A 13813-nucleotide genomic window follows, 5' to 3' on the forward strand; every position below is an offset into this window, starting at 1 on the left:
GACCAAAGTATTCACCCAATGACCTTGAATTTCATGTTCCGTCCAATAATAAAATAAAATTGGGTCGTGTGGAAGGGGCTTTAGATGGAGAATTACAGTTGACATACATAATTCTGTATAATATGATTCGCCGAGTCGACACGCTAAGAAGAAAACATAGATCAACAAAAAGAAGCAAATATTTATTTTATTATTATTTTGTAATGTGAATGTGAGGAATGGAATACCGCCCACCGGAAGTAAAAATGATGCACGAAGAGTATCTTACCTTCATCGATGTCCATGTCCTCCGTACTTATTAAATACATTGGAGTACCTACTAATTCCATGCCTTACCTATACTATGTAGAGATGCTATTCAAGCAAATACGTTCAATCTTCCTTCGTGCCCCTTTAAACAAAAGGCAATTTTTCTAAAACTATCACGGTATTATGCGTAAAGTCAGTTTACCACAGATAAGAGTACCTACTAATTCCATGTGTTCGGTTTACTAGGCATGATGGGAGTGGCAAGGTGAGGGAGGAGTGCGTAGGCAATAGCAACCAATAAACAAATGGTTGACCTCTCAAACTGTAATCTAAACAAAGAATTGTGTAAAGGAAATGCATATTACAGATTGGTTAAAAATAATTAATATTACATTTTACATATTTTTACGTCATTAAATTTTCTATAGTCAGCATTGTTAGACATTTCTGATTGTTATTAGAACCGCTGGTAAGTAATAGCCAGGTTGTCAAATATTTGACTTAGTAAAATAGGTACTTCCCAAAGGATCTAAGAACAAATTGGTAGGTATAAAATATACCTATAAATTTCACACGTGACGAAATTGTAAAACACAGGAAATAAGCTTATCAATTGGCTTATCACCAAAATATACCTAATCTGTCATGATGTCTATGTCGCAGCCATCTGGTTAATTGAATAAAACGTTCAACGACTTGGCTAAATGTAATTTTGTCGTTTTATTAAATACAGACGACTTCGTATTGTTTATTTAAGTTCGTAACTTTATCTACCTTATTCTTAAACATCAGTATTATTTTATAAACCGATGCTGTGCGAGCGTTGACGCCATAATAATATATATAAAAAAGAAGAGTCCAGTAGTCCAGTAGTCGCCAAAACAAATAGTTTTGGCGACTACTGGACTCTAGTAGTTGTAGTGGGAAAAAATGTGAACTAAATTTAAATCACCAGTCTGATTTTACGCTAGCTAGCCGTCTTCAAAGAGCTAGTTTACAATAAATAGGTAAGCCAACTAGTTGAACGTTGATTGATGCTGGTTCAATTAAGGATCGGCCTAGGCGTTAAACGGGCTAGCCTAGGAATTAAATGGCTGATTTAACCATTTGACCCTATATATTACAAATTAAATTGACAGTTATTTAAATCTCATTTAGATTATTTTTTAGAAAATACGAAAAACCGGTTTTACAAGCCGTAGAGGCCGCGCGTCCTTGGTGCCCGGAAACCAAGTGTTTTATAAGTGAGGTAGGTCGTCATTTATTGGACATAAGTTTAGTTAATCGCTCCGATTGGTACCTAGTCCAGAGTATATCCATCGCTATTTAGATTTCAGAGATGTACCTACTCGATACTCGGTACTATATCCGGGGTGGAACTTTTGACTGAAAATGTATCTGAATTAGTTTTATTATTATTGTTATGTATCTGTTTAATTAGTTCTAATAAATTGAGTAAATTTTGTTACAGAAGACAAATGCCAGTAGAGGAAGCTCCCTTGGTGGAGTTGGGCAGTGTTCCGCAGACGCCCAGCGTGGGCCCGTCCCCGTCTCCATCGGAAATATCCAGTGCCAGTTCGCCGGAGCCGCAGCATGTGCGGGCTACTCCCTTGTTTAGGTCTGTAGGTGATTTAAGTACCCTGTTAGAAAAATATATATTTAAAAAAATGAATACATGTAAAATTGGTGTTAAAAGAAAAGCTTTAAACCTATACGTGTACGTTTTACCGACTATACCTGGTTATCTTCGTCGTCTGGGGCGATTTTCAAAATATTTTCGTCTTGAGTATAATTATTTTTTTAACAGTACTCAAGGGCTCACAATGAATAACCGTAGATGTATAAAATAATATAAAATGGATTTGGGCCTAGTTAGTTGAGGACGCTGCAGGCAGGCGGGTGTTTATGGCACGCGTATTTTTGTAGCAGGTATTATTGGTGCACTAGCAAAAAACAGTATTCGAATACCTGAAAATTAGTACTAATAAATCACTAGGAAATTAAGATGCCTTAAAACTTTGACTTTCAATGAAAACATGTGAACCTTGACATTGGAAGTTCTGTGGTGGGCCTTTTAGTTAATCTTGTGTTTTTATACATTAGAGCCTTGGCTATGCCGCCACCAGAACCTGTGCAGCCACCAGGTCAGGATGAGTTGGAACGACGACTGCCTGGATACAGAAGAATCGTAATTCCACGTGATTTGACTTTGATTGAATTGCTGGTAGGTAAAAAGAAAATTTATATGCTATTAATACAATTACCTCAAGTCTTCTAAGAGAGAAATTATGCCAATTTCGAAAAGCCCATCATTTGAATGTAACGAAAAAATTATTTTTCCTAAACTTTAGCGCTTCACTAATTTATTATCACGAAATTTAAATTACACTAAAATATAGTGTACTGTAGTGTACATACTTAAGAGCATTTAGGAAAAGGCAAAGGTAATAGGAAAAACCAAAAGTAGAAGATATATGCAAACGAGATTAGATCTACCGACAAGATTCAAGTTCTTGAATATTAGCTAGGTTATACTAAAGTATGGTATGTTCTAGAAACAATGCGGCGGCGTAATGAGTGACGAGGAAGTGCTCCGCATGAAGGAAGCGAAACTGCGTGTGGTAGCGGAGCGTGTGGGTCTGCGGCGACTTCATGTGTTGACGCCGCGTTTGCGCAAGCTCGTGTTGGACGGCAGTGCGATAGCCTCCTTACGGGACCTGGGCATTGGCCTGGTCAAGCTTAAAGTATGACTGTCGGTAACCTACTGCCCCCGGGGTATAAAATATAAAATTTCATCAAATTTGGTTCTGTAGATCAACAGTAATGATCAACAGTACATGTTTAGGAACCTTTATCAAGATCCTGAAAGAAGGCAAACTGAGGGTCTCTTTTAAGGAGTCCAAGATTTGATTGTAAAGTGTGATCAGACTCACGGTAATCAGAGCTTGAATTTGACTGGCTATAAAAACTTCAAGTAGGTACTCTCTCTCATCTGAGCATTTTCCCTGTTGCTTAATTTAATTTTATTAACATAAATAATAAGTTGAAAAAATATATAAGTATAGTTTCATCCTTCAGATCCTGAGCGTAAACCGATGTGGTTTAACAACGTTGGACGGCGTTTGGGGACTGGGCGCTCTTCGAGAGCTGTACGCGTCAGGGAACAAAATTCAAGAGTTGCAGCCTTTGGCAGCCTTGCAGAAATTGCAGATTCTGAATCTCGCTGAGTGCGTATGAATATTATAAGTACACTCATAGACGTGAAAGTTTATGAGAATAAAAGATTGGATTGTATACTATCACGCAAAAACTACTGAGGAGATTTGAATAAAACTTGGTACACGTGTAATATATAAAATGAAACCAAGAACACGAAAACAACCACACCACAAGAATACAGGAATCCCGGAATTTATTTGGCATGTCTTCTCTTTCTTTCACCTAGTTCCCATGACCCATGGATATGATAGGTGGACTCGTGGCCTGATTAAACATAGGTCACCAAAAGTATAGCTATCGGACAAACAATTCCGTAAAGTGAACGTTGCTTTTATTTACTGAACGTGTATTGTTTCCCAGCAACCCGATCCAGGAGACCAGCCGGCTGTGGACGCTGGGCATCTGCAGCTCCCTGCGGCGACTTACGCTGTCTGGCACAGCGGCGGCGGAGTCTCCCAACTATCGCACTCGTGTCGCGTCAGCGTTGCCGATGCTCATGTACTTGGATGAGCGTCCGTTGCATACGGACATCGAATGTTCGTTCTGTTTTGTTTGCTATTAGTTAGATAGGTTTCTTTGATCGAATAGTCGCTTTGCTTATCTTTGTGGAAGTGCTGGTTTTTATTAAACTTCAAACTTTCAATCTGTATTGTTTTCCTTGATTGCTGAAATAAATTCAGTTTTGAGACGATGAGTGCTGAGACATCAGACTCAACGATTAACTGCACAGACGTAATTGTCTTTCATGTCACGTATTTAATGCACCAAGGCCAGATGTCAGTAAAAGCTTGTGCCTAAAATATAAAAAAGGATTATATTAAAAAAAATATTTACTTTTTAGTCGAGCTGGATTATGATTTAGAAATGGGGTCGTCGGGCACCGACACTGATGTGGAAACTGATGAGCTGGCAGCCTCCAGTCTAGAGCCCGCCGAACAAGAGCCTGGTCCCTCCTCACAGTTCCCAGAGGTAAGGGCTACCAGAGCCGAGTGCCCGCTTTTGGTTTACTGATGAATGATCACTTCAAATTCACTATTTGTAGTTATAAAATCTAAGTATTTTCACTTTCAAAGCTGTGGGTGAAACATTACTCAAATGCACTTTCATTATCAAATGTGAAAGTGAATTTCTTGTAAAATGTTATTATTTGAGTATTTTATGTGCCTTTTACTTAGTGACAGTACAATAGTACTTACCTAACGTGTTATTAAAATTTTGCATTTCTAATTAACAGAAAATTTTATTGCTGGAATTGATACATAGGAGAACTCGGCAAAGTTTTCAAAGACCAATTTTAGCATACAAGATGGCGAGCAATTTATTTCGTCATAAGTAATCTTAATTAACGTTTGACGTAAATATTTTTGATAATTATATTTAAAACGCCATTAATTTTCAGGTTACTTTAGAACCTGAATTAGAAACGATCAACACTATAACCACCAGAGCACCACGTCGTCGTCCTGCCACCACTGAGTGCGCGGGTAGCCGGCCGCGCATGGCGACCCTGCCCGTGCGACCGCGGACTGCGCACGGCAAACCTACAGTGGACGCGCCCACTCGTTTACAAATACTGAATACCCTTATGGGTAAATGATACCTATGTGTTACAGATCTATGAAAGATTTCATAATTTTGATATTCTGCAACGTAATTTACCTTAATTTATCAGAACATTTCTGAGAAAAAAACGTTGATCAATTTTCTTTTCTTGTAGGTTTACAAGAGGTAAATCTCTGTGTACATACTCTTTCTCACTGCTTCTTGTTACACTTATTACCTGTTCAAAAAAGAAGACGTTTTCAGTTTTATGATAGGATAGGACACGTAAATAAACTCCGCACTATATAATAATATTCTCTGACACTATATATTATATAATAAACCCCGAACTTATAATAGCCAACTAGACCTAGGTGCACCCGATCTCGGATGGTTAGGTTGGGTACACCTAACCATCCGAGATCGGGTGCACCTAGGTCCTAGGACCTGTATCCGATCCTGTTTATCTGCGGCTAGACTTAGGAGGTAAATGATAAATAAAAGGCTAAACCTTTAGTTGTACTTTGGTGCGGCCGGTCTTAGATGGTTACACTTTGGTGTATCGAAGTAGTTTTTGTAACCTCAGATCTTTAACTATCGGATATCAAATTTCATTAAATTCGATCTAGTGATTCATTTCTCTGGATGCTCTTTGTATGATAGACCTGCTCTTTATACGATATAGTAAAAATTGCTTAAAGTCACAAATTACTTTTAAAAATACCTGTATTGTATAGATGAGGAGTGGCGCTGTAGTGGAAGCAAGCTGACGTCTTGTCAACCAGTTTGCGGGAATTTGGCCCGCGCTCTGCGCCGTCCTCTAGTACGAATGAGCACGGGTAAGTTATGGTTATATTCATCCTGACTTTCTGAATTCTATCTGTGTAATAATACGACTTGAAAGTTGACTTGATTTGTTTGTTACCCTTTTACATGAAACTGCGCAGGGCCATGTAAATTGTCAAAAGTATCTGGGATATTGAAAATGAAGATAACGTGCGTAACTACTAGCTCGTAACAACTACGTGGTAACTAAATAAATATGTACTTAACGTATTAACACAGAGAAATTGGCAGCTTTTAAAATTAAATAGAAAATATTCACCATGACGACCTCTAATTAAAATATTATTGCGTGATATTCATTCAGTTCAATCTAATCATGTAGATATAGGTATAGGTACCTACATTTTTTACTAAACTACTAAGATAAGGAGACATCGTTAATGTGACCATTGAGTACATGCACTTATTGTTGCTGAAAGCAATACCTATATTGCGCGAAAAATCTGGTGCAACGGCAATATTTGGAGCACTGCATTTAATCGAAAGTTGCATTACGTGGTTGCATTTAAGGGGAGACATTGCTAATGAAAATTTTAAAAGGATTGATTTTATTTATTCAGAATGTTTTTGTATAACTAATTCTTGAATAATGATCGCTTTAAATGAATTGAATACTTATTTGGTTTTGTTCGAAATTAGTATGTTATTTTACGTATTAGTATATTATATGTAGGTATTTTTTTTACTTATCATCATTTCGACCTCTATGATCTTACTGCTCACTTCGCACACACACACACTTTACATGCTTTTCTTTTTCTATCCTTCTCTGTCTTGTTCTCACCCAGTGTTGGTTCAACAAAATAATTTTTAGTTCGGAATAAAAACTGCTAGGTGGGTGAATGCGTAAACATACATACATATAAAGCAGAATCGCTTTATATTCTGTGGCAGCCTTTTACCAAACTTCATCTCAAATAATACAGTATATTTTGTCACACTGATTGGCTAACACACACACACACACCTCCAAACCTAACTTTCGCATGTTTCCTTCATCAGAAGCATGTAGTATGAAAATTAGTAATGAATAATTACAAACTCATGATTACACAATTATGATATCACGCAGAAAATTGAATGTCACGCTGTCGGTGTCGGTGTGATTCTTGTTACCTATTATTTATTATGTTATTTTCCTTATACTAACTAGTACGGAAATATTAAAATCCATTCAGTATCAGAAAGAAAGGTACGAAATTCTTTGACACTAATAGCACAGTAGATTAAAGCCCCCTAGACAAGAAAGATTTTTTTATGGTAAAAAAGATGTGGCATCCTCTTAACTCGATGTGGAAACCAACGAGCAAGTTTAAGTACTTGGCCGTCGTTTTGCTTGAGAGTGAGTGATATTGGTAGGGTAACCTTTCTCCACGGGCAGCCTGCCCTGTTCTACATTGTTCCTTTACGTAATTTATTACAAAAATGTTAACTGTTGGATCTTTCAGGTACTGTTTATGTAGATACTTGAATTTGAAGCAATGACGATACATCACTTCTTTATCTCTCACGGGGTAGGCAGAGCAAAAAGTTGCGAAATTCAGAGGACACATTTCCTTAGTGTTGTAATGAGGATTGCTTAAATGCAAAAAGTCTATGAAAAAATCGTTGTTTCATGTAGTTTGAATGAAAATTGATAACAAATGGCATCTTTATTGTCCCTAGATATTTAAAAGAACATTTTAAATTTTTTATCACCTGTGAGAAAGTTGCATAAATTGACATTTGTTAAATAAATATATGTTTCTGTCGTTGGACAATGTAACACACTTACACTTCATATTCATTTTAGAAAGCTGATCGTATCGAAATGGCCAAAGATTTCTTTCAAACCGTAGTAGGGTGAACCTGCTGGTTTACGATCAGTTAGTCGATGTCTCGACTTTAAAACGTCATAACTTAAAAAAATGTTGCATTATAAACTAGATGTTGTGTGTTACGCGTAAAAAAACTATTCAACTATTTAATAAACCTATCTTCATAAATAATCCTATTTATCTGTTATTTTTAAATTTAAAAATAATCAAAAAGTGTGTTTTGTTTACTTCACGATCGTTTTTCGTCAGTTTACGTTCACACATTTGCGCCTGTTTACGATCATTAAAAACCACTGAAAAAGGAACTCTAGGGCAATGAATTGAAAGTCGAAATTGTATTGTATTATTTGTTGAAAAAAATTTTTTTTTCCGTTTGACAAAATGAACATTATAGGGCATTAGTGCTGCTTCAGAATAAGATATTTCGCGCATTTCTGTGCATTTTAAGTGCAACTAGGGAATGCATACATCGCAGGCTATATTTTTTTCCAAATCTTCTTCAAAATCACTAATTAATTCTTCAGCACATTCACTGTATAACAAGGTATCTTTTTATTACTATTATTTTTTATAAAATCTTCTTTTTCTTTTCCTCTGCTTTCTTGTGTCATATAAAACTAATATTTTTCTATAGAAAAAATAAATTATCGGTAACAGGCCGTTTCCCGACCACTTGGTTTGTCATTAGTAAAAAGCATTTAATTTTATGATTATTTTTCATTTTAAGCCGATCGCCATCTGATCTATAAAGTAAACATGTTACGATGGAACAAAGTAAATATTAATATTCCCGACAACATCATGCAAGATACTACAAAATCTTAACGAAGATAAGGCCAAAACCGCCCCCTTACGATCACCTAATCGTAAACTGAAGGAAGCTTAGTTTTGTAACGTCTCATGGCGATCACCTTATTTTATAGTAAATTATTAACTTTTTTTATTAAATTTCCACGTAAGAAGGAAATATAACTCTTTTTCAACACCACACACATTAAAGTAAAGGTTAAACCGTATGAAAAACATGTTTTACTGACGATTCAATGTTCACGTCCCACTATTTTTTTCTTAAGATTTGGCGGTAATATTCACGCAAACGCATTGGATAGATTTCGTCAGCTCACTGATCGATAAATAACATATTTGGCTACCGAGACAACTGATACAAATGAAAAGGATAGATGGATCAACCCTTTTTATGCAAAATTAACACTTCACGCGCGGTAATACGGTTATTTTAGAGGTTTTTTGTAAAAGTGATCGAGAGCGGGTGGTGATCGGTGAACCGGTCGATTCACCCTATGCGAGGTTTTTCAATAAAATAGAATTTTAGAAAATACCCAATTAGGTTTCCAAGAAAACCGACCGTAAATTGTGTGGTTGGTTGTTGTAAGATTTATTACTGTACTCAGTAAACAGGGTACCTAATAATAATACATACCAGTCAATCTGGAAAGTTATCTACATCCTACAATTTTATCGTAACAGTTTGCAATGCCTGAATAGCCGAGCAAGTAGCAAACAGCAATTTAATATTTGTAAAGTCGGATAGTAAAATCTTATATCGCTGGACAACAACTTGGCAACAAAATATCAAAAAAGAGTTAAAAGTTTAAAGAAGTTTGGAAAATCTAACGCACAAAACGCGCGACGAAAACGAAAAATATTCTAAAAAGGCAACTTGTCACAAACTCACATTCATATTATTTAGTTTCCAAAGATCAGGCCGGTTAGCAAATTTTAAATTCTACTATCAAAATGATTTATCTACTGGATATCATGATGATTCGGACATTATTTATTACGTCATCTCCACATTTTTGGCGTATTGATCACTACTTTCATACCTAAATGCGTGGCGTGAACTTGTCTTGTAAATGATTACATGAGGGCTATCTATATGTACTTAATTATGGTTTTAGTGGGTTTGTTGTGTTAGTAGTTTTATGGTTTTAGTTGTTGTTTGATACCTCTGGTACCTCAGTACTAGCCTTCCCACTCAAACAACAACAAGCTATGTAGTACATAGAAAGAACATGTCATAACTATATTCGTTGTAGGTATATAGTGTAGTGAAAAAAGTGGAAACACTAACACATAATATTCTTCGAACCTGCAAGGTTACGTCAATAATAAGGTGGTGTGAAGTAATGACCGATTGCCACATTAGCGGCCTTTTGTATGTCAATAAAGGAGCACTACTGTTATTGTGCCAACGTACTGGAAACGCTTTATGTAATTGTTCGAGAATCGACAAAAGTTTTCTTCTAATAACGTCAGTTTTTAGGTATATCTCTCATAACACTTTCCTTTCTTGAGGTTGGTAAGGACATGGTGGAGGCGCATGTGAAATAAGGATATCTTTAAGTACAATCAATGTCATAACGGTCATAACATATACATTTTCAATCAGAATAGAAGATTATTGGTAGAGACCAATATATATTATTCGTTGGCTCAAGAGTTTCGAGAGAATTGAGATATTGCGACTAATGTACATACAGAGTTTCCCACTTAAAGATATTAGTGGCCTTGTAAGTACTTACTGGTTATAGTCTGTTGTGGTTTGCCTGGCCTACTTTACTTACATCTCGAATTCTCGATTTCGTGGTGTGCAGCCCGCATGAGTTATCATGCAGTAATCCACTGTATGTATTATATAACGAATTCCATTTTGCACGCAAATTGTAATTATCGTAATTTGACAGAATATTTTTTATTACACGAGCAAGTTAAATAACACACACACAATATTTAGTTAATAGTGCAAATGAAGGTCTGAAACGATGGACACAAGCACAACCCAAAACCGCAGAGAATCTGTGATCACAAGTAAGTATAAGTCACAAGTAATAATATTGCATTTCATTATAGATTCGCTACAGGATGCTCAAGTGTTGGAGGTAGTGGAAGATGCAAGCAGGGCCTTGGCGGATGAGATACCGCGCGCGCCTCGTCTCGAAGACTGGGTGAAATTCCAAGAGGAGACAGGGTAAGCGACCAACGCAACATGCAAATTCTTTGAGTATGTTTAGTGTATGTAACTAAGTGTATATAACTATGTTCTATAGTGTAAGTTTTTAGTCTGAGTTTCTCTATCTATAAATAAATATAAATAAATATATTAGGACAAATCACACAGATTGAGCTAACCCCAAAGTAAGTTCGAGACTTGCGTTATGGGATACTAACTCAACGATACTATATTTCATAACAAATACATATATAGATAAACATCCAAGACCCGGGCCAATCAGAAAAAGATCATTTTCCATCATGACCCGACCGGGGATCGAACCCGGGTCCTCTCGGTTCAGTGGCAAGAACTTTACCACTGCGCCACCGAGGTCGTCAGAAATTCTCTTTTTCACCACAAATTGCCTTCATAGATTTTGTTGTGCGAGGAGATTTAAGAATATGTCCGAAATAAAATGCCAATTTAAACTTACAAGTCGCATTTACCATAAATTTATTGATGAGTGATGGTATTTCAGCATAAATGCATTACGGTATTAAGTAGGTAAATGGATTTCCAAAATTTGAATGTCATGTACAAATATTTAATGTCAGCAAACTTGGGTAACACATAAGCAAACATACGGGCGGTGAAAGTTTATTGTACTTAATCCAGTATTTTTAGAAACTTCCTAATTTGTTTATTGAAAAGGAGGATAATCATTTTTCTTGTTCAATGAACTTGTTGTTACATATTAGTTAAGTATTCGTGGTTATTACAACTACCTACGATGCGATGATAGTTTGCAAGTTGCAAACAGCATACTTAAGTATGCTATTATATCACTTGGTTACGAATGAAAATTCGCAGACCGGTTTTATTTTTACTCTGGTTGTTCGCAGAATTGAGATTGACATTGATTTCACCAAGAGGCCACCTGAAGGCGATTCCACCGCCATCATCGACAGATTAGAACGAATAGAGAAGGAAACTTCAGAGAGGTTGAGCCGAGATGCTGAAACTTGCGATGCCAGCAGTTCAATGACAGACCTTCCAACTTACACTAGATGCTCCATGACTTTCATGAGTGATTTCGACTCGTGGAAAGCAGATAATTTTTCATCGATGATTGACACAAATAATGAAGTAGAAGACGTCCTTAGCGATATCAATTTTAATATTCCAAACATAGATTCTGGACAGTAGTTAGGATGTATCACTATGTTTTGGTTTCACCTTATTAATTTGGTTTGGGCACTGGATAAAGTAGTACTGACTTTTATTACAACTTCGTGTTGCAAAGAGATATTGCGAGTATGTTAGATTTGAGGTTTTCTGTACTAATGAACTTGCAAATAAATGATTCTGACAAATAAATGATTTGATTTGCAGACGTTTAGTAGTATACGATAGTACTAGTAATATACGAAACGGTATTATGTGCATTTTTATTACTGAATATGATCTCATGAGCATCATTGTGTATATGTATTTTTATTTATTTGTAGAGTTTATTTGTGGAATTTATATAAATCACTCTTAATAAATAAATACATCTGCCTCTCATAATTTGGTATAATCCACCTAGTAATGCCTAGTAGACAACGAACAATATGAAACTTGTGACACTAATAATTTTTCTTCATTGTTTTGTTAATCAATCATGAGATTATACTGTGTTTCTTCTAGTTAACTAAGTGCGGCCCTTCCATTAAGCAATGGTACATGGCAGTGTATTTAATACGTGTAGGTACGTATAACAACAAATTCTGATCTTCAAGTGGACACTGAAGGATTTGCATCCACATGTTTTGGGAAATACTAGCTTCGAAATTATAAACCATGTTAAATCACTTTTATATAGAATTTTATTACGATTGGATTCGTGTGGCTGCATGAAATATGGTTGTTGCTAATGAATTTATAGTTATATTTTATTATCCGTATCCGTAAACAACGAATAATGCAGAACGTTGCAGTTTTTTACCTATTATAATTGAACTGTTATGTCATCCTAATCCAAACCCTAAAACTACATACATTATAGTAAAACTCTTTTTAAGTCTAAGGTTCTAAAATTCTCAGAAATTGTAAGACTTGTCGTTAATATTTTATGAAGTCAGGTAGGTACCTTACGTAATTTACGTTCATTATTACCTACATTTAAAGCTTACCCATGGAAATAGTAGGTACTACGTTCTACGGAGTACCTACCTACTAATTCCATGAGCTTACCTACCTAGGTACTACAAATTATCAATGTTTCCAACTGTAATTTCAATTATGAAATATTTACATCAAAGTATTAACTTCAATTAGACGTAAAGCATTACCCTATAATAAAATAAAGCTATAAAGTACAAATTTGTTGACATGTTCTTTCAGAACATTTATTATTTGCCATTATAGTGTAGTGTCGCATGGATATTTTGATTTAAATAAGTACTACCACATTCCTCACTTTCGATTACATTACAATACCGTTTTTTGGTTGATGAATAAAAAAAATATTTAGCTGGAGTGTGTGATTTTTTGGTGGATTCAGAATGTTGGCAAACAACTACTTGTAACTAGTCACCGTAACTATAAACTTTGTAATGAAAATCTAGTCACGTAATAAGTATTTCAGCACAACTGCTTAGATTTTGTAAGTTGGAAGCGGAGGATTTGTCGGGCTCTTAAATTATACGGTAAATTATATATGGCAGGTAAATGTAACTTGATGTTAAACAGCAAATATTAAATATTTTAATTCAGAATTTTGCGTTTTCATTTAGCTACCACGTTGCGCCTACGTACCTGTCGTCGTTGTAAATAAAAATAGACCGAATGCTCCCTGGGTAATCTTAAATTTGCCTTCAGATTGTATATGTCATTAGGTGCATATTTGACTTGAAAAAGATTTTGAACATTTTGTGAATCTAATATATAGAAATTAAAAGTTTGAGTGAAACTTTCTTAAAAAGCCGACAAATGTTCAAAGCCGGTTTGGATTATTAAAACAGATAGAGCCCAAAGAAAGACAATTCAAGAAAGCTGTAGCAATAACTGATAATTTTTCTCTACTATATAAATGGAGCTATATGTAAAGTATGTAGAGGTTAGAGGTGGCTCGTTCGTTGTCCAGCAGTTTCGAAGTTACTTGGATCATCAAACTCATCATGACTCGTCTACTTTTTAACAG

General features: G+C 35.6%; 1 protein-coding gene and 2 long non-coding RNA genes across 4 annotated transcripts; 1 reads left to right on the forward strand and 2 right to left on the reverse strand.

The window, feature by feature from the left end:
• Positions 1-506: 506 nt before the first annotated feature.
• LOC128669101 (uncharacterized protein) lies at positions 507-13388 on the forward strand. Of its 2 annotated transcripts, XM_053743585.1 has the most exons (12): positions 991-1005; positions 1221-1256; positions 1721-1867; positions 2353-2473; positions 2805-2993; positions 3328-3476; positions 3829-4004; positions 4310-4437; positions 4868-5057; positions 5748-5849; positions 10548-10665; positions 11532-13388. In XM_053743585.1, exons 3-12 carry the CDS (start codon positions 1728-1730, stop codon positions 11833-11835), a joined length of 1617 nt encoding a protein of 538 aa, XP_053599560.1. In that variant the 5' UTR covers positions 991-1005; positions 1221-1256; positions 1721-1727; the 3' UTR covers positions 11836-13388. The 2 variants fall into 2 exon arrangements, with proteins under 2 accessions (XP_053599559.1, XP_053599560.1); XM_053743584.2 differs by lacking the exons at positions 991-1005; positions 1221-1256 and adding an exon at positions 507-718.
• Positions 1767-2412, reverse strand: LOC135310075 (uncharacterized). Its single transcript, XR_010370362.1, has 3 exons — positions 2294-2412; positions 1987-2217; positions 1767-1889 (listed from the first exon to the last, which is right to left on the reverse strand). It is a non-coding gene; the product is annotated as an uncharacterized LOC135310075 (long non-coding RNA).
• Positions 3998-5836, reverse strand: LOC128669107 (uncharacterized). Its single transcript, XR_008404605.2, has 3 exons — positions 5735-5836; positions 5128-5248; positions 3998-4262 (listed from the first exon to the last, which is right to left on the reverse strand). It is a non-coding gene; the product is annotated as an uncharacterized LOC128669107 (long non-coding RNA).
• Positions 13389-13813: the final 425 nt, after the last annotated feature.

Source organism: Plodia interpunctella, chromosome 4, assembly GCF_027563975.2.
Source record: "Plodia interpunctella isolate USDA-ARS_2022_Savannah chromosome 4, ilPloInte3.2, whole genome shotgun sequence".
NCBI lineage: Eukaryota > Metazoa > Arthropoda > Insecta > Lepidoptera > Pyralidae > Plodia > Plodia interpunctella.